The sequence below is a fragment of the Pithys albifrons genome, chromosome 1, assembly GCF_047495875.1.
Source record: "Pithys albifrons albifrons isolate INPA30051 chromosome 1, PitAlb_v1, whole genome shotgun sequence".
NCBI lineage: Eukaryota > Metazoa > Chordata > Aves > Passeriformes > Thamnophilidae > Pithys > Pithys albifrons.
In genome coordinates, this window is record NC_092458.1 from 89,379,002 (window position 1) to 89,405,398 (window position 26,397).

The 26,397-nt window shown below is 47.5% G+C and overlaps 1 protein-coding gene across 1 annotated transcript; it reads left to right on the forward strand.

Annotated features, from left to right (window-relative positions):
• On the forward strand, window positions 1-25,947 carry HGD (homogentisate 1,2-dioxygenase). The gene is made up of 14 exons (XM_071559938.1): window positions 1-170; window positions 5,409-5,480; window positions 8,304-8,392; window positions 10,109-10,214; window positions 13,565-13,624; window positions 14,091-14,182; window positions 15,616-15,650; window positions 16,805-16,884; window positions 17,014-17,113; window positions 19,439-19,563; window positions 20,152-20,256; window positions 21,399-21,525; window positions 24,799-24,980; window positions 25,585-25,947. Exons 1-14 carry the CDS (start codon window positions 156-158, stop codon window positions 25,714-25,716), a joined length of 1,320 nt encoding a protein of 439 aa, XP_071416039.1. The 5' UTR covers window positions 1-155; the 3' UTR covers window positions 25,717-25,947.
• The last annotated feature ends 450 nt before the right edge of the window (window positions 25,948-26,397 follow it).

Genomic DNA, 26,397 nt, shown 5'->3' on the forward strand with positions numbered 1-26,397 from the left:
TGAAAATTCCCTTGGACTTTCTCACTTCCAACACTGTCAGCCTGCCTCCAGCCCAGCTCAGTTGACCAGCAAGCAGGCTTTGCTTGGCAGCTGCTTTGGCCAGATACCTGGTTGGGGTTTGTGCCTGCTCCAAGAGGAGGACAGTCAGGTGGAGGATGACGGGCTTGCAGGTAAGAGGTTGGGCACCTGCAACTCACCACTGCTGGCTGCAGATACCCCTTCCCTGCTCACGCTTAGTGCTTTGGAGTCTGTTTCATTGTATTTGTGCCCCTCTTTTATGTGTCAAGATGTATTTTTAAAGCTATTTTGGGATTAAATATTTTGCTGTGTTTCATCTAAAAATAGGCTTTTCTCTCCCTCTTCACCTCCTTTGGAAATCATTCCTGGTCAGGCTGTCCCAGCACAGGATCTCTTCATGGTGGGAGTTGTCCTTCCCCCACCCTCTGTGCACACACCTCCTCCCACCCCGGCTGCCAGGGGTGTGTTTCCTCCTCAGCCTATGAAATCTGGCTGGCAACATCTGCCCAGATGTTGCAACCCTGGCTGCCATCTTCCCTAGCAGCCCAGGAGAGCGGCTTCATTCAAGGCAATTTCTTAGTACCCCCTGCAGAGCACTCTGGCACAGCAAGGCTCTGGCCATGTCCTCCTCTCCAAGTCCTAGCAGGGCAGCTGGCAGGACCTTTCCCTTCCAACATTTGCCAGAGCAGGGGGGAGTTTTGGGAGAAGGATGTGATACGGTGATCTTGTGGCTCATGTGTAGGAACACAAGACTTTCAACCCTGAATCTCATGAGCACCTCACTGCTGTTGTGTGGGACAAGCCATCCCAGGGCCATCAGGGTGCACCAGTGATGCTGCAGCAGACAGAAATGGCAAGCTCTCAGCCCAGGACATGGTTGGTGGGTCTCAAGATCTTGTGCAGGATCATCGTGTTTCAACCCAGGCTTCAGGGCTGTGACTCTTACTAAACCCTTTCCTAGCCTGGGATACCTCCTCCACCATCTTACCTAGTGGTCTTACAGGTCTTCCTATTTGTCTCTGAAGAGTCCTGTCTCCTTACACTGTAAGATTTTGCCATGCCTCTTCCTTGCCTGTCTATAACACCTCCCAGCTCTCACTATTCCCTTTCAGCAGCAGGGCAGCCTTGCCCCTATACCATTCCAGATGAGGGTCCAACTGGTTTATGTCATGGCAACTGGTTTGTGTTATGTGACGGTGCCTTCCATGTCCATCTTCAACTCATTCCTAGCAGCCCTAAGAGCAGCTGGCCAGTGTGACTGTGGCTGCAGGCTGAGCATGGGTCTGCCCAGAGCTGGCCATGGGCACAGGCTGCTCTGCCAGCAGCTCCTCTCTAACTCGTCATGCGTGCCCGTACTCTGTCATCACCTCTCCCCACCCCACCCTCCGTTGGCATCTTTCCTCCAAATCTGTTGCTTTACCCTTCCTCTCCACTCCTCCTGGCATCCATCCCTTTCTTTCATTGTCCACCAAGTGCCGTGTCCTACCTTGGAGCTGAGCAGGTCATTTTAGAAAGAGTTCGGCCCTGGGCCATCTTGAGCCCTTTTCGAGCAGAGGGTTGTGGAAATGTCAGGGGAGATGGCAGCTTCAGCTGGGGATATTGGCCCTGCAGCACCAGCAGATCTGTGTGCTTTGGTTTTAGCCTGCAAAGAGGCTGTGGAGACCCACACAGAGGATGAAAACCTGCTCTGTTCACTGCCCCAAATGCTCATGTCTCTGTTTCTGTGTGTTTGTGTTAAACACTCCAGTGTTGACTGGACTGAGCTGATACAAAGTGCCATGTGTCTCATCAAGAGATGAATGTTATTTTCCTGTGTCCTGCAGCAGGAGCTGATTGAGAAATATATTATGCAGGGTTTGAAGAAGGGTCTTAATTATTTTGCTGACTATGTGTTCAGACTTCAAATGTGTTTTTCTCATGCCTGCTGTCTAATCTGGTGAACAAAAGGTTATGGTTTATAGGTCAGAGCATGACACCCATTGCGAGCCTTCTGCTTTGCATCCCAGTTATTCCAATCAATGAGCTTTGCTGAATTTTTTATGCTGTGCTGCGCTTTTATCTCTCTCATTTTATTGAAAAACTGCAAGGCAAAACCCAAAGTGGAGTCAGATGAATTCCTAAGGTCCTGTTGGCATAAAAATCTATAGGATCTTGAACAAAATAACAACAGTAATTAAAACCAGAAGTGAAAACCAGGAGCCACAGAGAACATTTTGTCTAACAGAGAAACCACCTACTCAATTACCGCAATAGTGTCCATCAGCCTACCTGAACTGGAGATATCTAGAACATAGCTAGGAACTGTGGAGGCCAGGCAGAGGCCTAGAGGGATGTCCCTTGGAACTAAAATCATGGTGCCACTTTATGGAGAAGGCCTGGTTTCCATTTTTCCACATTTTTTAGCCCAGGAAGGATCACTGGTGCAGGTACTGATTGGGCAGAAAGGGGTCATTTCCCTTGGCTCCAAGGCACCTTGTGCAACAGAAACTGCAAGGTGGGATGTGGGCTCAGAGGGTCAGCAGGGACCAGGGCCATGATGTGCCTGGCCCTTGCACTGCTGCTCCTGACCAACCTGCACCATCAGGGTCCCTGTGTGGTGCTCCATAGCCCTGGACTATGATCACTCCAATGTATGCAGTGAGCTGGTGAGATGCAGCTTTTTGGCAGCCCAGGTAATATTTGACACCAAACCCTATGAGCATGCAGATGAGAAACCCTTTCTGAGGTCTGCCACAGGGAAAGAAAAACTAAAGCTGAGTGAATGAGAAAAGCCACACTGAACATCTAGGCAGAGCCTCGGAGCCACACTCAGGGTGATAAATCACCAGTAAAGCATCTTCCCTCCCATGGCTGCAGTCCTGTTAATGTCTTTTTTTGAGCCCTTGGTGCAGTTACCTGAGGTTTTTATTTTTTCTTGGCAAGAAAGAATTGATTTGACCAAACAATGATGCAGCAGCTCCTGCTGCCACTTTCCAGGCAGGGCCGTGGGGTGGGGGGTGATGCCAACTTCTGCAGCCCCCGGTGCTGTGCAGCTGGGGAAGGCAGCAGCTCTCTGTCCAGCCCATGGGAAGCTGCCCCCTGCATCGCTGCACTCGGGCAAGGTGCTGTGCAGCACCAACATGGGCACAGAGCAGCTACTGTCACAAGATGCTTGCTGCCAAGTTGGTTTTCTTTCCTTCCCTTGGCCCAGCAAGCAGAAGCAAAGAGACTTTTGGGGATGTGGTTGGGCAAGCCAGATGTGCAGGTCACCAGCTATTCAGCCTGAAGGACAGGATGGATTTGTCACAGCAAAATCTCTGTGACTGCTCCCCCCTCACCCCAGCAGCATGGCAGGGTGCTGCCAAGGAGCATGTGATGCTTTCCAGATACACAAACCCACACAAAAACCACACACTATCCCCTCCCAGCTCTCTACCAGCTTTAAGTTGAGCATTTTGTAGGTGATGCTCGGAAAGCAGCCTGCAGGCAGCATTAACCTTCTCCTTGCTGTGCAAAAAGCAGAGCCTGTCTGGCTGTGGTGGCTATGCCTCCAGAAAATCAGCATGTCCTTTCCTTCTCCTCCCTTCCCCCTTTCCTCCCCTTTCCACCAAGGCTGCCCCGAAGGCAAATCCCCAGACCACCTTTATGTTACTGATAGAGGAGGATGCAGTGGGGAGGTCTCAGGTAATTCTGAAATTGCTGCAGTCCCTTCAGATATTGCTGCATTTCCGTTCAAAAGAAGGGAGAAAGTGAAAAAAAAAAAAAAAGGAAATGCTCCAGTACAATACATTTGCCAAGGCTGCTTAGGTGACCTGCTGCTTTGCATATCAATATGCTTCTTGCAGAACCCAGCGGAGAGCAGCTCCTAGCGATGTGCGTTCATTTGCAAGACGGAGAGAAACATCTCCCTGAACCGATGGAAACCAGGATGTGTTCAGGTTCAGGCTGAGCAGGGCTTCCAGCCAGCCTGGCTCCCCTGGGAATGACCTCTTAAAAGGTCTCTGAAAGGAGCCTGAGGAAAACACATTGTTCCTTAGGAGGTTTCAGGCTTGCTCTCTTAGTATCGGCTGCAGTGGGAAAACCGTAGCGGGGCTGCAAGTTGCCCGAGGCTGAGAACGCCTTGGGGTGAATAGTCCAGGCACTGTAATAATATATATAAAAAAACCCCAGGTATAAAAGCTTTGTCACTCCCCGTGCCTCATACTTGCAGGGGGACAGCTGCGGGGTGCAGCTGCGGGGGGACAGCTGCGGGGGGGACGGCAGCGCTGTGGCCGCCCCGTCCCAAAGCCCGAGGTGGTGCCAGCCAAGCCCTGGGGTTCCTGGGCTCTGCCATCCCCGCACTGATGAGCCCGGCTACCCTCGCAGTTGTTAGAGGAGAGCATTAATATTTAACTCTCTCCCCGGGCCACGGGGCTGAACCATTGATCGCTGCCAAAACACCTCTGCGTTCACGCAGAGTTCAAAAGTGCTACTTCGTGCCTTTCTATAGGATTTGAAGGGGCTGTGTTTACATTTCTGACAGTGCAAAGCTAAAGTCTCTGTTATTCCTGCTTCCCCTGCTTATCTGGGTCTTGCTGTGGGGCTTTTTCCAGTGCTGCAAAGCTGGGAGTCTCATCCACGATGTTCTGTGGCTTAGCCACGCTCAGACCACGGCAGCTGTGGGCAGGGCAGGCATGGGAGGACATGCAGGGCTGTTCCATCACGGGTGTCTCAGGTATTCATTGCCCTAGAGAACCAGATTATCACTGAATAATAGAATAATTCTTACTCACTACCATGGTGAACAGTTCATGCCCAGGTGGATAATGTTTATTTAGGGAAAATGAGTGACACAATTTAACTTGGCTGTATTTCCCTCCCTCCCTCAATCCATCTACGTCCCGACCTTTTCCTTGATGGGGATGTATGACAAGACATGTCAACCAAATGACTCCCAATTTCATTCCCTGAGAATGTGAGTACTCAGTGAACAAATTTGCAAGGTTGTCTGCAGATTTCGGAACATCCATGATGCAAACAAAGTCAGACTGCACTTGAATGGTGCTAGCACACATCCATAATGTTGGTGTGCAGCTCTCCCTATCCATCACTGAGTTGTTCTAGAGTCTGACTGTATTTGGTTAGTCTCTCAAGTACCTTACTGGTGCAGAGTGTAGTCAAAATAGACATGCAGACTTAGCAGGAGAGCAAATCCTATCTGTGCCTCCCAGCCCACCACATAGTTAGCTAATGAGGCAAACCCAGGAGCTGAAAAAATGGTCTGTGGTGATATGCAAGCAGATCACTTGAGAAAGTCTTAATGCATACAAAGAGCCTGAAAAAATGCATGGGGAAGCAGTGGATGGATTGTTTGGAGAGGTTCTGCTTGTTTTTTTTCAAAATGCTGATGAGCTGTGTGGTTTATTTTACAGTACATGTCAGGATTTGGAAATGAACATGTTTCTGAGGATCCACGCTGTCCAGGAGCTTTACCGGAGGGACAGGTACTTAGTTTTTTAAAGTGCTTTATCAAAATGACATGGAATAGAGTGAATATCTATTCCTTGGTCTTCTTTTCATCTTAGTGTTTCCTTTCTCTCTGCTACCACAAAAATCTCCAGGAACCTTCTTTATGTAAGACTGGAATAATAAGACGCTGGAAAAAATCAGAATTAAAGATTTCCGTTCACGCTTTCTATTTTTAAGTTACTTGTGAGCTTCCCAGTTTCACCTTGGGGGCTAAGGCTTGACTAAATTACCTCTGCTCAGCAGCAGGCTTTTTTCTAAAAGAGTCTGTGATACAAGTGGCTCAGCCACACCAAGAAGAAAGACACTGGCTCTGGAACAAACCAAAGCAGAAGTCTGAAGCTTAGCAGACAGACATGCTCATGCAGCAGAGGCAGCTTCTGCATCTCTGTGGGAATCAGGTTCGATAGAGTGACATACAAGCCTTTGACCAGAGAGCAGATTCTTTGTAGGGATGGGACATGAAGGCCTGTAGTAATAAACTAACAGATTAATTCTTAAAAGTAACTTCTGAACATGCTTGATGAGAATAAATTACATTGGCTCGTTCTGTTTTAAAGAAAGGAATTGCAACCCATATGTTGCTGGCCCCTTGGTCTGCAGAAGCAAGAACAGAACCTTGAAGAATTAAAGCTCTCTCATCTCCCCTGTGCTAGTGTCCTTCACACCAGCACACATTCTGAGACTGCCTGTGGCTTCCCTTGGATCTCCTGTAAACCCTTGGACTTGGAGGGCTGCACCTCTCCTGTGAAGACAGGCTGAGACAGTTGAGGTTGTTCAGTCTGGAGAAGGCTCCAGGGAGACCTTAGAGCATTTGCAGTACCTAAAGGGGGCTACACTGGAGCCTGAGAGGGACTTTTTACAATGGTATGCAGTGATAGGACATGGGGAATGGCCTTGAACTCAAAGACAGTAGGCTTAGATTAGGTATTAGGATGAAGTTCTTCACTATCAGAGTGGTAAGTCACTGCAACAGGTTGCCCAGAGAAGTTGTGGATGCCTCATTCCTGGAAGTGTTCAAGGTCAGGTGGAAGGTGTCCCTGCCCATGGCAGGAGTTTGGGACTAGATGATCTTGAAGGTCCCTTTCAACCCAGACCATTCTGTGATTCCATGATTCTATGGCTTGATGCTCAGTCAGTTACACCCCTGGATGCTCATCTTCATCCTCTGTGCAAAGAGGCCAGTGGGGAGCCTCACTCTTTCCTTTTCCTGAGTTTTCTAAATCTCCTAAGTTCTATTGTTTTACACATTGTTTGACAATGTGGATGTTAATATACAACACAGTGACACATTAAGTGCATATATGTGTCCCCTAGGTCTGCATGGCAGCCCATGGAGCACTCACAAGAAAGACAAACTGCTGTGCTGGATCAGGCTGATGGCTTGGCTGGTGCAGTGTATTATTTCTGAGGCTGGATAGAAAAAACGTAAGCAAGAGGAACCTTAAAACTGGCAGATCAATAGTGGTGCTGCTGGTCTAAACAGGCAGTGGGCTGTGGTGGATGTGCTCCTCCAGGTTTTCCAGAGCAGCACCCCTTTCCAGAGGCAGACCCCTCCACTTCTGGATGAGGTACCTCATCTGGCCAGTCTGGACTCAGTGTCAAAAGAGTTAATAAAAAACCTGAAAACGAGTTACACCAAAAAAATCTTCAGTCCCAGGGGTGGATCCTTTCTCCTATGCAGTATTTATTAGACTGGCATCTGCAGTAGTGCTGGCTAAGATAAAAATTCCAAGGGCTATTGATCCCCCTGCTTCACTGCATACCCATGCTGACAAGATGGAGTTTGAGGGCTGGATGTTACATGCATTATGAGAGCTTTGCTTCTTCCTTCTGCCCACCTGTCAGGGCAGTGTTTGATGCTGCATGGATGGCTGATCTGCTTAGCTGCAGAAGGATGACAGGATGTTATACTAGACCTTGCAGGAAGGAGATGGGATAGCAAATGGTGTATGACTGTCCCACTGGGGTATTTGCTGCAGTTCTTGGATGCCTTTCCTTCTTGCTGAACTCAAACAAATAGATGCTGGCCTACTTAAATCAAAATACTTAGTTTCTGTTCTCTGAAAAGGAGGAATCCTTTTGTTATGAACTCACCAGGGCTGCTGAACCTTTGCTAGTTGTACCCACATCTCCAAATGGGAAAGTGTCCCCTTGGTACTCCAGATGAAGACTCTCACTGTGCAGAAACTCTGTGGAAAGCAAAGGCTGCTACGCAGATCACTTAGTGCTTTTGGGCAGCAAGCAGCATGGTCAGGGGGAAGGAGCATGACACCAAAACCGCTCTGGCCACCTGTCCCCTGGGCAGAGGGCAGGAGGAGAAGAGAGCATTCAGTGCATTCTGCAGCTGTGAGCCTTTATCAGCCCTCTGGGACGCCAGGCAGACATGATGCTCTGGGGCAACCCCACTGAACATCTGGTCTCAAAAAAATTTGTACATAATAGTGGTCTGCTTTGCAGTCTGTAAGCATTGGGAATGATTCTCTTTTTCCTGGCACTCTGATTGCTGACCCTGCTCAGCACTGCCCATTGCATCTCACTCTATATTGCAGCTTCAATGGCTGCCCTGACATGGCACTTTTGTGGGAATGGGCTTTGGGACCTGGCTGGCATCTGGAGGGCACTCAGCCTAACAGGAGCTGGAAGATACAGCTCCTGGGCTGAAGCACAGCCTCAGGAGAGCACACCACCCCATGGCATCGAGGTGCCAGGTGCCTGTTGTGGTGCTCTGCTGGAGGCTTCTGAGCCAAATCCCATGCCACTGCTTCTCACTCCTTATTTTTCCTTCTCCTCCAACTCAGAATAATCCTCAGGTCTGCCCGTATGGCCTGTATGCTGAGCAGCTCTCGGGCTCTGCCTTCACCTGTCCCCGGCCCACCAACAAGCGAAGGTACTGTGACCCCTGGCAGCGGGTGGGGGATTTGGGGCTCTTGGGGTGAGCATTGGGGAGCAATGGACAGGCTGCCTCAGTGCCACCAGTGCTTTCTGCAAGCCCAGACTGGTAAAAATCCTCACTGTGCACTGGGAGAGGAGCAAGGACAGAAAACCGCTGAAGAGGGAGATGAAAGGCTTTAGTGGGGGGAAGTGAGTTAAGAAAATGCTGAGAAAGGAGGAGCTAAGAAGCTTTTCTGAGGGAGGAGGGGAAGGGGGAGGATGCTCACAGGGGCTGGATGGACCTGAGTGGATTCTGTGTGTTGTGAGAAAAAAGCCCAGGGTTTCAGCCCTGATGCTACTACAGAAATGTCCCCCCTGTGACTGGCACTGCTAAGCACCTGGTGGACAGCATCAAAATCAAGCCTCTGAGCAGTCTTTCCTCCTCCTAAGGGATGTGCTTGCACCATGGCTGGGACCGGTGAGTTACTGGCTCAGGCTGTTCCCATTTTGGGGTGCCCAGGGGCTCAGACCAGTGCCAGGCACCCAGCATGCTGTTTAACACCTCAGCAGTGCTGGGACAGCTTGTTCCAGCCAGCAGCAAATTTCCCAGAGCTCCGTCCCAGTCATCATGCTCTGACCATGACCAGATTGCAGAAGATGGGTTTCTCATTTTGCTTCTCCCAGTGTGGCTCTTCTGTCCCTTTTGTTGTTCATTCAAATGAAAGACAAATGCATCATCTGAGATGCCTCTGCTCTCCAGGCTGGTGCCAGTTCTCACTGTGCGTGGGAAAGGGATGAATCATTGTTTGCTGCACGAAGATGTCCTTGATGAAATTTTTCCAGCTCTCAAGGGAGACCTCCCCCTTCCCCTCTGCCACCCACCCCAACTGTAACCACCACTGTTAACACATCAAAGGCAGTGGTAGACCTGCCTAGCTCAGGCTTTTTCCTGATTAGCTCTGCTCTCCCCCCTAATTAAAAACCCAGTCTCGGGCTTGGCTGCACCCAAGCGTGGTGTGTGAATTCTGGCTGGATTGGCAGGGGCACCAGGGGGTCACAGCCACATGCATAGCAGGCAGCCAGGAGGGAGAGCCACAGCCCCAGGCCATGATGGAGGCATGGGTGACCTCCTGCAGCAGCAGGAAGCATCACATGGATCTCTGGTCTTCACTGCATGGGCCTGCCCAGCAGCCCTGTGGGCATGGCCATCCAAGCATAGGATGCTACTTTTAGTAATCCATCCAAACTCAAGTACAGGCTGTGACCTTCTGTCTCCAGAGAGCCTCTCTGTTCTTTCAGTTAGGTGCTGTCCTTGTCTCTGTCTTGTCTGAGCTGCTTTGTGGCTGTGTTTAAACTGGCTTTTTTTTCCAACTGGAAGATTGCTGTATTTCAGCCACAGATAAAGTTATATTCTTATTTTTTATATACATATATGTGTGTGTGTAAATGTTGACAGAGGTAATTATATGTAAATACACATATAGACATTTACCTATATATAGCAGGATATATTTGTATTTAGACCCTGTCGTAAAAGCCTGGAAATCTCTGCCTGTGAGCTGGTGTTTGATGTTTAATATTAATTTTAATATTAATATTATTGATATTTAATACACATTTTGTTCCATTTACTACCAATGTAAATGTTATTTTAAGAGCTCAATCAGCTAGCAGCCACCCAGATTGTTTAACCTTTTCCCCAGGCTAATCCAGGCATTTTCCTTCTTTGTAGCTGGCTGTATCGAATCCTGCCTTCCGTCTGCCACAAACCCTTCAAACCTCTTGAGGAAGGCCACTTGACACACGACTGGGATGAAATTGAGCCTGACCCCAACCAGGTAATGCTGGAAGGAGCCCTGGCCCTGCCAGGAGGATGGTCAAATATTAAACTCACCAAGAGTACAAAGGCTCTGAGCTGCAAGAGTCTGAGTGGAGCCATGGGGACCTGAGAAGTCTGACAAACACAGGAGCAGGGTCTTGACTGCCACCTCTTCATTGTTCCTCACCTATGCATCACCCAAGGAAAGGCAGCCTGCAATGCCACGCTTGTTACTTCCCACCTCAATGGATCTTTGTGCTGCTTCCCAGCACGGCTGCAGCATCAGAGTGTTTGATCTGTGCTACCTGGAATCAAACCTGGGGGCTCCTGTTGGCCACCCCTCAGTCTGCTCTCTCTTCTTCAGTGTCCCTCATCAGAAGCTCCTCATGCCCCAGGATGGCCAGCAGAGCAGCAGCATGCTCTGCCATCCATCCTCTCCCTCCCTGTGCTGTTGGAGAGGCCAGTGGCTGCCAGCCCATTTCTCTGCAGCCCTCGTGGGAAATCTGACTTCATTCTGGAGAGTCACACAGAGGCATGGCATTTGTCTTCCTCCGTTACAGCCTTGCCATCATCTTTAATCATGATTTCTTCCCTGCCAGCCCCAGAACATTTCATTTTGCTAATCTTCTCCTGCTGTTCTCCTCTCAGCATCATCTCATGGTCATTGGTTTTCATTCATCTCAGGTTTCGCCCTTTGAGGCATCATCATTAGGCAATTTCCAGCCTCCCAGCAGCCTCACCTTTTGTCTAAATACTTTCTTAGATCTACCGGAATATGTTTTCCAGCCACTGACCAAGAAGCAGTGACAGGCTCATATTTACATGCATTTGGTTCTCCTTCCCAGATGAGGCTCCAATGACTTCTGTTATCACCTCATCCATCCTTCATGCCCTTTCACAGCCTGCATCTACCATTAAGGTTATTTATGATTACAGTCATTCCAAGATGCCCAGCTCTCAAGCATCTCAAGCCATTTACATGTAGTACATTTTTAACCTAAGGGAACAGCAACAAAACTGCTGTCCACTCTCTCTCTCTCTCACTGCTTTCCACAGCAACCTCCAAACCTGGAGGAGTTATTTCCTGGCAGTAAGTGGGAGCCACCTTCCTGCTTTCCTTCTCTTCCTCTCTGAAGCAGAGCCAGAGACAAGGTTCAGTTTGTTGGACGAGATCTATTCTTCCCTGTGGTGTTTTGTGTTTTGCTCAGCTTACTTAAGGAGCTTTCCCACTTGTCATCTGTCTAAAATGAGGGCCATATGGAGGCACCTTATGCAAAGCCCATTGAAATCAATGGAAAAAATACATTTAACATTACTCAAGGACAATGGCAGAATTGTCCACACAGAGGACAAAACTGAAAAGAGGACAAAGGTGATGGAAAAATATGGGGTGGTATCGGTGAAAGAAATGCTGAAGCAGAAGAAAGCTCTCCTGGAACAGAGATGACCAGGGGAAGCTGTGATCAAGAGGCAGGGACAAAACAAATGCCAGTAAGAAATGTCACAGTCAAAAAAAAAGCATAAACTGTGGAACTTCTTGCCAGAGGATGCAGGTGGGTTCAAAGAGTGACTGGGAACATAAAAGCTATAAAGTAATAGTAAGCAAAGAGGTGCTGTATCTCAGGAGGCTCACAGATCATAGAACAGGGAAACAACACTAAAAGCCTCCCCAAGAACCTGGCATTGGCTACCATGTCTGTCTTGGACTCTATTCTGGCTTGAGACAGTCATTCTTCTCTTCTTGCATCAGTAAACCCCAAAAGCAGCAGAGATGCACTGGACAAGCGGCACACAGAGCTTGTGGCTTTGCAGGTGGAAAGTCTTTGGGAGGAAAGGGACTGGACACCACTGAAAGAAAACCTGTGGCTCAGCACTGTCATACTGGCTGATCTGTGAAGTGTCAATACCTCACAGGGGTCACATCTGTCTGGTGGGTGCATTTGTCACCACGAGAATATGAAGCTTCTCCAGCAGCTTCTTCCCCTCCACCCATAACCCCAACAGGGTGACTCTGAACAGGTGATGGCATGAAGCCACCCAGGTATCCTGAGGAGGAAAAAATGCCTTTACCCAGCAGTGAATGGGATGGGGGGAGGAAGGGGTGAGAGATGGATCCAACCCAGGTGACCCAGGGCTGCTGCAGCAGGGTCAGAGTGCAGAGTGGAGAGGGCCAAGCAGCAGAGCCAGGCCTGGGGTACAACTGATTAATTAGGGTTGAACCCCTACTTCACTCAGCTTTACTGGCAGATGCTTTCACTGGGCACAGTTGCCTGCTTCCTTTCAAGACTGGCTCTCCAGAAGAGCCTGAAAAGTTGCCTGGGCACCTACATTTTGACTTAGGTTTGGAAAACTTCCACATGGTTTGGAGGAATTGAATATCTTTGTATCCCTTTAAAATTTAGTTGAAATTTGACATAGCCCAAAATTCTTTGGAGCAGTAGGCACAGACACAGTCCTATGAACTTCGTTTTCACAGGGCATCAGCCTTAAAATATGTTAAGAGAGACCAGGTTGGTTAGACAAAAGCAAGAAAATATTCTTGTGCTTGCCCAGAGTCACAGGTACTTTCATCTGGGGTAAAGCATATTGATGCAGGGGATATATCTGGCAACTGGCCACATCAGCAACTCCAGATTTGGGGTGTTTGGGTTAGTCTGCACTGACACCTCCAGAGAAAGGCTCTTTGTTGCAGCACCTCATTCCCAAGAGCTGCAGAGACCCTCAATATTACATTAGCGGCAGTAAATACTTTGGACTCTCCTCTAGCACCTTTTGCCTGAGGGTCTCAACAGGCTTTGAAAAAGTAATTAATTCTGCTCATGCCTCCCAGTCACACAGGTAGAGTTATTTCTGCTTTGGATATGGGGAAAATCAGGGGGAACAAACAGGAATGTTATGCTTGGCTCAGAGAGGGACTGAATCATCCAGCATGGAGTGAAGGACCATGGCAATTTGGCTGTGGAAAGTCAGCTCATCTGGATTTCTTTGCTCTGAACAGTATTGTTAATAATAGAGGAAGACATAGCTTTTAAACAGGACTTTTGTTTTAACCTTGGGACTCCACAGGCCTGCCAACTATTTTACAAAATTTTGATTAAAAATTAAGAGAGCTCCATAAAAAAAAAAAAACAAAAAAAAAAAACAAAAAAAAAACAAACCCCCCACAAACAAACAAAACAAAACAAAACAAAAGTTAATCAACCCACATGTACATGAGATTATCAAGGCAAAGAGGAAAAAGAGAGGTACCTCAGCTAGCAGAGGGCAGGGAAGCAGGGAGAAGATGGGAGTCTGCTTTCTTTTAAATTACCACCATTTGTGTTATGATCACTGACATCTCTCTCTTCTTTTTTGTTTGCTTCAATCTAGCTGCGATGGAAGCCTTTTGAGATTCCCAAAGCTTCTCAGAATAAGACGGACTTTGTGAGCGTAAGTTGGGGAGCCAGGGCATTTGGGCATCCTCCGTCTCTGTTCTCCCTCAGGGGCAGCAGAGCATGGGGGATGCTCAGCACTGGGGTAACAGTGGTGGGTTTGAAACCACTGGGCTTTCAGAGCACCTGTGGGAGGGGAGGGGAGCACAGAATTCAAGCAACTGAAGTGGACTTGATTTTTTTCATTGCCTTTCAAGGAACTCTTTAAAAAACCCCTCCAGTGTTCAGCTCTGCCCAGATCCCTGGCTGGAAAACACCAGCTTACATGGATTTTAAGAAATTCTTAACATAATAAGAAAACCCAACATGTTAGACAGAAGGCCATAGACAGAAAGGCTGGTAGCAGTGTGGGAAGCAGGGAGAAGGGGTGAGCCCCAGCAAGAGGGCGGGATGAAGGGAGGAATGGGGACTGCCCCTGCTCTCCTGCATGCTGCTCATTCCTGGTGCTTTGGGTTTGCCCGTAGGGACTGCACACCCTGTGTGGCGCCGGTGAGCCCAGAGGACGCAATGGCATCGCTGTCCACATTTTTGTCTGCAACACCTCCATGATCGACAGGTCAGTGGCTGCTGCACTGGTGGCTCTGGCTGCCCCAGGCTGGCTGCCTACACGTGTGCATCTGCTGCCACTGTGCTTCACTCTAGCTGCTCCCAGCATCACTGTCCCCATATCCCTGAGTTTCTGTGAGCACAGGCAAAGGTGCTCACGGTGTCCACAGCAGGTGTTTGTGAAGCAGGTTGTGCTCTATGGCAAGCACTAGAGGAGTGGGTGAGGAGCCACCAAGAGAAGTAGGGAGCTGGACATGGGGATGCAGCAAGAAGTGTATTGGATGCAGGTGTTCTTGTCCCAGGGATCAGAGCTGCTCCTCAGAGTTCAACACACAGGCAGCTTCTGACAACCATTGCTGCTCCCTGCAGCAGCTCATAGGGGAAATCAGCCCCATTTCCCAGTTTACATTGACTGATGTGCCCATGGCCACAAAGGCAGGGACTGGCAGAGCTTGGAGGAATCATAGAATCATAGAATCGATTGGGTTGGAAAAGACCTGGAAGATCATCAAGTCCAACCCTTGGTCCAACTCCAGTCCCTTTACCAGATCATGGCACTCAGTGCCACGGCCAATCTCAGTTTAAAAACCTACAGAGATGGGGAATCCACCACCTCTCTGGGCAGCCCATTCCAATGCCTGATTACTCTCTCTGCAAAGAAATTTTTTCTGATATGCAACTTCAGTTTCCCCTGGCAGAGCTTGAGCCCATGCCCCCTTGTCCTATTGCTGAGTGCCTGGGAGAAGAGACCAACCCCCACCTGGCTAGAACTTCCCTTCAGGTAGTTCTGGACAGTGCTGAGGTCACTTCTGAGCCTCCTCTTCTCCAGGCTAAACAACCCCAGCTCCCTCAGCCTCTCCCCATAGGGCTTGTGCTCCAGTCCCTTCACCAGCCTTGTTGCTCTTCTCTGAACTCGCTCCAGCACCTCAATATCCTTTCTGAACTGAGGGGCCCAGAACTGAACCCAGTACTCAAGGTGTGGCCTCACCAACGCATCCTGCTTCCAGGCTGAACACATTAAATCTCCCTGCCTCCTCCACACCAGTCAGAATATTGCATTCACTGACCTGCAAATATTAGTTCTGGGGCCAAAGGGTAGATCTCTGCCATATCAGTCTCCCACCTCAAAGCAACTCAGCTCTGCCAGGGGAAATTTAAGTTGGAGATCAGAAAAAAAATTCTTTCCAGCTAGAGTAATCAGGCATTGGAATGGGCTGCCCAGAGAGGGGATGGATTCTCCATCCCTGGAGGTTTTTAAACTGAGATTGGATGTGGCATTGAGTGCCATGATCTGGTAAATGGCCTGGAGTTGGACTAAGGATTGGACTTGGTGATCTCGGGGGTCTTTTCCAACCCAATTGATTCTATGTTTCGATGATTGTGACATGTACAAATGCCTGGGGCTTACACCACCTTGACCTTTCTGTTTTCCTTTTTCTTTAGGTGCCTTTATAATTCAGATGGTGACTTCCTGATTGGTGAGTTAATGCTTTGGCTTTTTCTTTCTCCTGCAAGATTCTGCCTGGATTGCCACCTGCCTGTATCCTTGTTCTTCCAGAGTCTTGGGCCCTACAAGCAAGATTTGGAGGAGCCTGTTGGCTTCACTCTCATGCCATGCAGACTTGGTGGTGTGGCACACAGCTGGGCTGTTGGGCGAGTCACATTGCTCCTGTGCAGCTCAGAGAGTTCACCTCTGTGCCAGACCACAACTTTTCAAGCTGTGACCCAAATTCCTTGATGCAGTTCTCAGGGATTATTTCCCAATGCTCCCCAGACTGATATTAGACACACAGAGGTTTTCTGGAAAACATAAACCTCAGGAGTTCTGCACAGCTTACAGTTAGATGTCTTTGTTACTTCAGCCCAAGAGCATTTGGCACAGCAGCTTTGCTCCCACACTTTGCCAGCCTCAGGCAACCAGACTGTCATGGTGAGGATGCAGATTGGCACATAAAGTTTGTACGTGCTGAAAAATACTCTGAGCACTATCAGAAGTCAGATATTTGCTTGTATTTTTCTTGACCAAGGGACAGAAATGCCTTCGGGTCACAAACAGGAACATTTTTCCCATCAAATAGCTATTAAATTGTTCTTGCTTACCTCCCTCAGTACTGTGAGATAGAAGTGCCAGGGCAGGTTTTGTAAATCTGCTAGTTTTTCAAGGCAAAATGTGAGATCTCTTGTGCCAGGACAGTCATGAAAAATAATGTGGATATTAGGAAAGCATTGCTTCTGCCCTCAGGAAGCAGCTAGCAGTTATTTCCAGACATCTCACCCTGCCACAGCCATGACAAGGATGGGGATGTGCACTGTTTTATGTGAAGATCATGAGACAGACAGATGTGACCCCAAATATATCAAGTCCCATTTATTTGGACTGTGGTGTAAACCTCAAATCAAGGGGCCACAAGGTGATGGCTCACACAGGTACCTTCTATGCTATAGGGTTGATGGGGCTGGTCCGGAAGCTTTCACTGCAGTGCAAAGCTCTGCATGGGAGCCTGGACCCATTGTGTAGCTGTGTCAGAAAGGGCTCATTGCTCTTCCTTGGAGCCTGGTGCTCTGGCAGGGACAGAGAAGGTGGCAATCACTATGTTACTTCAGCTCCTCTGCCTGCTTTTTGTTTCCACAGTGCCCCAGCAAGGAAAACTGCTCATCACAACCGAGTTTGGGAAGATGCTAGTGGAGCCCAATGAAATCTGTGTCATCCAGGTAATTACTGACTGTGCCTTTCCTGTGGCTCAAAGCCAGACTATGAAGCAGGCCAACTCCTGCACTCAGCTGCTCGTGGTTTGCCAGCTAAGTCCTGGGAGGATCCTAACATCTTCCTTTATTTTCCAGCAAGGAATGCGTTTCAGTGTGGAGGTGTTTGGAGAGACCAGAGGCTACATTCTGGAGGTGTATGGGGCACACTTTGAGCTGCCCGACCTGGGACCCATCGGTAACAATCTCCTGTTAGACCTACTGTGAATTTCATAGGGACAGGCATGAATTGCAAGCCCAGATCCATCCTTTTACATCCTATATAATATGTCCTCCCATGCACATGCTCCTTTGCAATGGTGGTTTCCATCCCAGCACTGTTATTCCCTGACAGAAGAAGCACCTCCCAAGAAAAATCGGACAGCCTAGTTGTTCCAAGATACCCCTGGCATCAAAGGGATCATTTACCTCCTACCCCTTTTTCTACTTTCTCTTTTTCCTTCTGGTCTGGATTTCCTATCTGCTGGCTCAGAACCTGTTCCTACCAAAAGCAACTCAAAAGGCTATCATCACTATTATAGTCTCTTACTCACAGATAAGGCATCAACTGGAGTGATAGGGAGAATTTATGTGGTAAAAAAAGAGAGTCAGATTTCAGAGGCAACAGGTAGTCTTGAAACCCCACTTTAGATTTAATCAAGTAGGTTCTCCCCCACCCCCACCTATTTTAACGGAGGCAGCTTGGAGTTCTAGAGTGCCTTAGTGTCAGAAGCTGCTCCCCTTGGAGGATTAGAAATCAATAAAATGAGCAGCGCAGGACTTGGATCACCAACACATTCACATCTCTGTTGTGCTGCCAGGGCTGATCTGCTTTCACTGAGCGCAGGTCTAGCTCTCATAAAACACAGATCCTGTCTGCCAGCTGCCTCTTGCTCTGTGCAGTATCACAGATTGTGAAGGCACAGCCTCTTGCTGCCATGACAAAGATATTGTGAGAGGGCATGGCATCTGAAGCCCTGACACCCATGTTGTGATTTTCCAGCCAGCTCTCTGGCGGTGCTCAACTCCGGTGATGTCACCTTCCTTGTCCCTGGAGTACTTGCCTCCAAATTTATCTTGCCGAGAAAAACACCTCCTGGTTACTGCTACTAAGATTGTCTCGGGAAAGGAAGTGAAACTCCTCTTGTAAGAGCTAAAATAGCTGCAAAACCAGTCCCAATAGTTCATCACTTTCAGACAGGTGTTTTGCGGTTGGGTGTTTTTCATTTTAGCGTGGATTGGGAGTTTTTTCCCCACTTGACTGATCTTGTTTTATAGCTCTCAGTGTGATCTAAAAGACTGGCCATGCTTCAAGTAAACTAACTAGGTATTAACAATCAGTAACAAGCTTGGCATGGCACATCTGCATTCAGGGAGCTTTTGCAAACATCTCATGGCTGTGGTGAAACAGAAGCCAGTTGTTCTTGCAGTGGAAAACCAACCCAATTTGCAGCTGTTTAATGGGACCTCCCTTGAGCATCTCTCCTGTATGCTGGGCACATCTTTTTCCACGTGGAGCCTACAGTGACTTTTCAGCAGTTTGCCTTTCAGCTCAGGTTTCTGCCTTCACCCTCTCACTGTGCTCTGTGCCTGCTCTACTTGATTATTGATATGGTTGCCCCAGCCTGTTTGTAACAAGTTTTCCCGTTAGCTAGTTTTTCAGACACAGTTGGACTGGCTTTGATGGGATTTTTTTTTGGTCTCCAGAAGGTAGGAATCTATTATAAGGTTTACTTTCTGGAGAAAGGAAAAAGAGTGCACTTGCCTGTAAACCTTTTCAGGAGGTGGTAATTATAAGCGCTCCTCTTCTCACCACCTACCCACCTTCCCCTCGGAGACCAAAATCTTTTGTATTTCAGTCTTACTTTATTTTAACTTCACTTTTCACTTGAAAAAAGGTGACAGCTGGAGAAAAGCATTGACTGTTAAACCTTAGCAGCAGGTAGTAATGTCTGCATTTTTATCCATGAAATTCAAAAACACTTTGTAACAATAATACTGACAAGAGGAAGAAGAATGCTACAGTACCTATAAGGTGCTTTGCACTTTGAAAATGCACTATGCACTCTAAGCAACCCCCCAGTATGCCCAGAGTCTACAGGTATCCCTATTTTAATACGCATTTTGTAAGCATTCAGAAATATATTTGGCTCCCTCATGACGTAGCTCATAATTTCTGCATGGCTAAGCATCCAATCAGCAGGATGTGCAGGAACAGAGAGCAATTCACCCTTTGTTTTTTAGTTAAATCCTAGTTGTTACACACCTTTAAATGAGGATGATGTGCTAATCTTGTTCAGAAGACAATTAGCCACAAAAGGGACTTAAATGCTGGGATGTATTACGATTACCTACTCTTAGGAGCACAAGAAGTACATGACTACTTCAGGTGTCGTGGTGGGCCAAGAAGCAGTAAGGTCATTCACAATGCAGAAGGGCACCCACAAAGCCAGGAAACTGTGCCAGCCTCTCACTTAGCTAGCAAGTTGCTCAAAGAGCTCTGGCATTTCTCCTTCTCTCCCAGGAGCCAATGGCCTGGCCAACCCACGTGACTTCTTGGTGCCCGTCGCGTGGTACGAGGACCGCCAAGTGCCGGGGGGCTACACTGTGATTAGCAAATACCAGGGCAAGCTGTTTGCAGCCCAGCAGGTGAGGATGCCCTGGGAGAACAGGTAACACTGAAACACAGTGGCTGCCAGTGCGTAGCCTGGGATATGCAGCTCAGTGGCATGGATGTAGTGTCAAGAGGTCCTGCTGGATTATGTGCAGCAGAACTGAGCCCTTGGCTTCTTGGATCATTCATCTTCCCACCTGAGGCTCCTTAGCGTGGGGAAAAAGTGTTTGTAAAGACTTGGTTGCCAAAAGACCTACTGATGGTCTTTGCCTCACTGTTTCCATACATTTATAGTGGCAGAGCAGAAAAGAGGAGCTGTGGATGTAGTGAAAAACTAGAATTTTCTTACCGGAGAGCCAGTGTTGGAGCTGGCCTTGTCCAAGCACTGCCTGGGCACTCAGAAAGCCTCAGAGACCAAACTCCAGAAGGAAGGCTGAGACTCACCAAGTGGAAATGCCAAGGGAAACCTCAGCCTCACAATGTCAGGCTGTGCCTAAAGGTCTTCCTGTGGACTTCTCATCAGCACTAAACCCATTTTTCATTTGGGAAAGAGCAGCATCCTGCATTTGTGCAGCATGTTGGAAAGCTGTGTATGGTAACCCTCTGTCTCTTTGCTCTGGTAGGAATTCTCCCCCTTCAATGTCGTTGCTTGGCATGGGAACTACACGCCATACAAATACCATCTGGAAAAATTCATGGTCATTAACGCTGTTGCTTTTGATCATGCGGTAAGTTCTAGAGCTGGGCAAGACACAGCAATATTTTATGGCTACCGTACATCCAAACCCATCTTGAGCTCCAAGGGCTCAGGGACTTTTAAAAAATACATTGTGCTCTAAGAAACAGTGTGAAATCTCTTGTGCTGCTTTCCCTGGATCCAAATCACACTCTTATAGAGAAATACTTGTTGTACAAAGACTAGAGGTTGATCAGCTTCTTAAACAGCTCTGTAGAGCTTAGCATAGAATTTCTGTGCCCTGGAGTAGGGATGAAGGCTGAAGCCAACATACACCATGCGACTCAGCTAAAAGACTGTTGCTTCAAATTCTTGCCTTGATTTATTTCTAGCAATTGGACAGGTTCCTTCCTCTGGTTCCTCTGAGTCCAGCACTGAAATTCATTTGAAAAGCTGGCAGCTTCCACTGTAATAATTTCTAGATCTTATGGAAAATAACTAAAGCCAAAATTAATATGAGCAACTCATCTAAAAAGGAAAGCAGCCCAGTGGGAGAGGTGCCCACAGCGATGCAAGTGGGTGCACAAGGAAACTGGTGAATTTCTAGTGAGAAAAAAACCAGAAAGTATTGTTTAAACTCCAGAAAAACCTGCCAGGAGAAAGATAGATTTGGAATCAAAGTCCAGAAAATCACTTTTCTGAATTGAACAGTTCAGCAAGCCATAATTTCCCTGCAATTTCTTCTGCCTATAAACTAACAGGGCCATGAGGCTAAATGCCTCCAGCAGAATGGTCCTGTCCTCTGTAACTAAGGAAAAGATGCGGTTTTGTGGTAGGAGGAGTGTGGGACACTGCTCCTGGAATTGCAGTAACTCATCGTGCAGGGCTGTTCACCCCCTGCATCTGTGCTGCCAGCTCCAAGGGCATCATGGCCAGGATGGGGAAGGACCTCCAAAGCTGCTCAAAGGAAGAACCATCCAGTCCTAGCTCTTGGCCCTTATGTTCAGCATGGGATTGAGATGCTGAGTGCTGTCCCACAGGGTCCTAAATCCCATCTGTAACACCCAGTGCCAACAGCAAAATTATTTAGGCAAGGGAGAGGCTCTATCAGTCAGGTTTACCACCTGGATGATCTGAGCAGGCAGCTCTGAACCCTGCTCTGTTCCATGCTTTTTTCTTTTTTTATTTTTTCAGGATCCTTCAATCTTCACTGTCCTGACAGCCAAGACTACTCGTGCTGGAGTGGCACTTGCCGACTTTGTCATATTCCCCCCAAGATGGGGAGTTGCTAACAACACCTTCCGTCCACCCTACTACCACCGTACGTCTGCTCAGTGTGCTTGAGTTCAGGACTGCAGGAAAGAAAAAAATTAACCTCCATTTATTTAAGAGCATGTGCAGGGAAGCAGCAGTTTGATTTGTTGCCTTTGTCTCAGTTAGTCAGCTTCTTGGAGTCAGTCAGTCCTCCCTGGAAAATGTTCCAAAGATGTTCCTATTCAGAGCTTCTCATGAAAACTCAGAGGTGATGGGCTCATTGTGTCTGCATAGATGGATGTGTCTGTACTCAAGGGAGTCCCACAGAGACCAGGTGTATTTTGAACTTGGCATTGTGCAAACAGGTTAGATATTGTCCTGTCATACAGCCATGAATTGCTTAATATCTCATTAGAGTACATATATAAAGAACAGGAGAAAGGAAAATACTGTGTTACAAGTGGTGAGAACCACAGAGTGATGCAGAGCTGGCACTTGTGTGGTGAGATCAGAGTTACAGCGAAGGAGTGACTTGGCTCTCCTGAGCCCTTCATCACCACCTGCACACTGATGGAGGTACTGCTGGCATTTAAGAAGCCAGTGATCAGGAACAGTGCTCTTTCTCAGGCAGGGAGTTGATGATGTTTGGGGGATTTGGTTGCCATCACCAGAGCTAGTTTCTTTTTGGCGGTTTTTTGGTTTCTTCTTGGCAGAGCATGGTGACATATTGCATTAAATGGATGCAGAAATCCAGTTTCCTAGACACTGCTCTGTGAGATTGAGGGAGAAAGCTTGGCCACTCTGCACCCCTTCTGTCAACAGCTAAGAGGCTCCACCTCAGAAAATAGCAAGTGGCCACACTGCAGTTTGAAGTGCTGAGGAGCTTTCTACACACTTACTAACCACAGTTTAACAGCCAGCTACTCCTACTTAGGCTGCTTACAAGTGTCTTGGAGGCTGGCAGGATTAGTGGCCCTTGGAGGCACAGTAGGTATCTGTGCAGCCATCTGAGTAAATCTCACAGGCAAAGTCCTGTCCTGTCATTCTCATTGCATTTACAATAATGAGGGATGACATAAAAACATGTCTTCTGACTGGCTGGGATAGTGCCAAATCACTTTTACTAGACCCTAAGAGGTGAGACACACTGCTGGTTAACCATGATGAAGTTGCTGACCATCAGCAGAGCCATGCTAAGTTTACATAGATGCACTGTGAGCCATAACAAATATGAAGGCGTTCAACCTTGCTTTATCTGTGTTAAAAACCATATGAAATAACTCTCCTTCTCTCGTCCATGTCGTGATGATCTTAGAGTACTCATACAGACAGCTACCACAGCTACTCACCTGATCACAGTGCCTCAGTCACAGGCTTGAGCACTAAATTCATGATGAACAGGTTGGTTGTCTGCTCTATCCCAGTCATGGAGGGGAAGAGCTTAAGCAGGCAAGGCAGACATGGTGCCAGTCAATTACCAGTACACTGCACATCTTAGTTCCTTCAGAATTTAGTGTCATGATGAAATTTTTGTACCACTAAGAGAGTTTTAACAGGACTGAGCAATTCTGGGGTAGTAGAATATTGAGCTCAACAAGTTCAATGCTGCTGAACTCTCCTCTCTGTATGTCTTGTAGTAGAGGCCTATTGTGTTTGCCTGAAATCCCTTGAGCCTCCTCTTCTCAGGTGCAGTGGAAAGCCTGTGTTCAGAGAATTTTGGCGCACTCAGGAGTCATGGTTTTTGTCTTGTGTTAGCTTTGCCTGAAGTATAAGTATAGCAATGTGGTCCCTAGACACCATAACAATTTCACATACAAAGGTGACTGTGCAGCTTATAAATACTGACTTCCCCTGGCCACCTTTACATCCTCAAAGGCTCTGAATTACTCCTAGGTACCCTGGAACATAGACAGAAAAAAGTCTGATGCAGTTTTTATAGCACAGGCATATACTACTTCTTTGCCTGAGGGAGTGATGATGGTGGGATCTAATACATAATGGCCACTAAAGGATTTCAACTTCACACCACCTTCTTGTAGAGACAACATTTTAATTTTAGGGAATGGAGGAACATCTAAGTCATTGGGGGTCACATAGGAAATCTGCAAGAGAATAAGAAACTGGACTCAGCTCATCTCTTAAGTTCCAGCCTGGTTTCTTAAACACCTGATCACTCTTCCTAAGCCATATTAAAAGTCCTGTTGCAGTCACATTGACAATCCAGCTCTTGGGGTCTGTATCGCAGTCTAAATGTGCCAAGCACAGTACATGAGCGGGTTCAATGAAAAGCTTGTAACAATCCAGTCTTACATGAGACACTGACAACTTGGGATGAAAATTAATGAATGTTTGCATACATATATATGACAACCCTGCTTTGAGCTAAATTAGTTTTGTTGTTAAACATTTCAGACCCTGGTTTGTACTTAACAAAGACAGAACCAGTGGTTAAAAAGGTCTATATATAACACAGCTAGAGAAGCATGTCCTGGTTTTACAAAATCTGACTGCTAAGCAGAAAGTTGCCATATTGTTTAGTCACATCAGGTCTACTAAAGATGAAAGCTTTGGAGGGCAGCTGTTATTTTCCATACAGGGAGCCTAACTCAGTAAACACTGAATGATTAGATAGAGCCATCCTTACCCAAGTTATTGTTACTAGCTTATATTACTCCATTTGCTTCAGAGGGTCTTCTTAAAGCATTCTTCCTGAGGGAAGGACAGAATCTGGTTCCTTGCCTTTGGGAATACAGTGGCTGTAGATGGATAGGTAGATAATGCATGAATCAAAAGCAGAAGGTAGTGAAGCACCTGGCTGCACTGGAGGGGGTAGAAGAGTATCAAACAAAATAATTTCATGCTTATAACCTGGGACAGCAGAGCAGGCTCTCTAACCAGCCTGCTGGTCAGGCATTTTGTGTCTGTAACACAGGGATGATTATATAGAACTTTCCAGTGCTTTGAGATCTCTAATCTGAGTCTGTAAAACCGAGTTACACAATGCAGTCCATATCCAGGTGTAGTACTTAGGAAGCTTGAGGTCATATGAAAAACCAGATCTACCAACATCATTCAGAGGTTGATGAAAGCACCTTGATTAGGGTGATTCCTAATGAAGGAATGGCCTTCATTACGGAGGTCTGTTTCTGTAACAAAATCCTGCATAGCTTTTCAGGCATTGCCTGTAGGATCCCTGATACCCCTCACATGACACTCTCCTAAGGAACTACCACTTCACCCTCTGTCTGGCCCAGCTTAGCTCATGGGTTTCAAGGAGCCCACAGCACAGCTGTGATCCTCCCAAACACACCTGTGTGCAACCTCTTGCCTTTGCCTCCAGGGAACTGCATGAGTGAGTTCATGGGGCTCATCAAAGGCCACTATGAAGCGAAGGAGGAAGGTTTCCAGCCTGGAGGTGGCAGCTTACACAGCATGATGACCCCTCATGGGCCGGATGCAGACTGCTTTGAGAAGGCGAGCAAAGCCAAGCTGGAGCCTGAGAGAGTTGCAGATGGGACCATGGTAAGAAGCCAAAGGAGCTAGTAAGATTTCAAATACAGCTTGGCAAAGTGCCACTCAAACTACAGCCTAGTACTGTAGCTTCTTGGCAAGTTGGAAAAGTAGTTGGACCAAATTGCTGTCCCATTCACCTTCCTTACTGATCAGCAGCATTCAACTCCCAAGAGCTCCCCTGGAGACATACAATGCCAAGTGGTTTTGATCATCTGCCCACGTAAATTGTTGCCTGTGCAGGAAGCTGGGAATTTTCAGACTGATTAATTTAATTCTTGTCTTAGCCTACGGACAAGAAAGCAAACCCCCTAACTATCCTCCTGTCTCTACCCCTTAAAATATAACAATTATCATAAACAGAACTTGAACTAGAGTTTTTGGAACAACCTGGCTTTCCTGGGTGCACAAGGAGTCCAAAGTCACTCCTGAGACCTGACTAATACCAGCATTGCAATGCCAGATCTGAAAATCTTTCTTCCCCTGGGTTGATCAGGCTGGTGAAAGAACCTGGAAGTGCTGGACCATGTATACAAATGCTGTTTATATGAGCAGACACCTTGCCTGGATCCCTCTCTTACCCTAACCTACCTTCCCTCTTCCCTCTTCCCAACAGGCCTTCATGTTTGAATCATCCCTCAGCCTTGCTGTCACCAAATGGGGCCTCCAGACCTCAAACCGCCTAGATAAAAACTACTACAAGTGCTGGGAACCTCTGAAAAGCCATTTCAACCCTAAATGCAAGTAAAGAGAAGTGTTTTCTGCTTGCAACACGTGAGTGAAGGCAGGGAAATCCAGAACATCTACGTGTGACAGCACAGTCGGCTTGGGCAATGCAGGGTGCCCTAGCAGAGAACGGCACTGCCAGCAACCACCGAGCCAAGAAAATTATAATCCCCATGTAAATTGGGAAATGCAGTAAAAACCCACCATTATTCTTAATTTTCAAGTATCCCATTAAAGCTTTCCTGGTGACACATTGAAGCTGAAGTACTTGTGTGGCTCTCACCACATGTAGTTGGTGTGAAAGATGCACCTTGTGAGGACACAAAGGTGACAGTCAGCTCCTGTTCACAGGGCTTCTGAAAACACAACCCCATGTGTCTTTCACAGGGAGAAACTAGGGACTGACAAAGCATTTTATGCTGTCTGTATGGCAAGAGCTTCACAGAGCTGAAGGCTCTGCCAGACCTAAGCCCCCCAGTAGACCAGGCCACTTCAACCTGCTCATCTGTGGAGGGTTGCCAAGGGAAAGGCTTGTAAGTAGTCCACAAATGAAAAAAACACTGGAAAATCCAAAGCACTTCACTGCTAGTAAGGAAAGTTTCTATTCCACATCCTGGCCATCCTTCAACATTGACTCGTTTGTCAGCACCTAACAAATCATCTCCCTAGTTCAGTACTAATTTGCAGCATTGCAAACGAGAAA

Bases quoted from the DNA above. Each gene is read 5' to 3' on its own strand.
- HGD (XM_071559938.1), top strand. The intron at 17,114-19,438 runs GTAACAATCTCC...CTTCTCTCCCAG, and splicing joins GCCCGACCTGGGACCCATCG to GAGCCAATGGCCTGGCCAAC. The intron at 21,526-24,798 runs GTACGTCTGCTC...CTTTGCCTCCAG, and splicing joins CCGTCCACCCTACTACCACC to GGAACTGCATGAGTGAGTTC.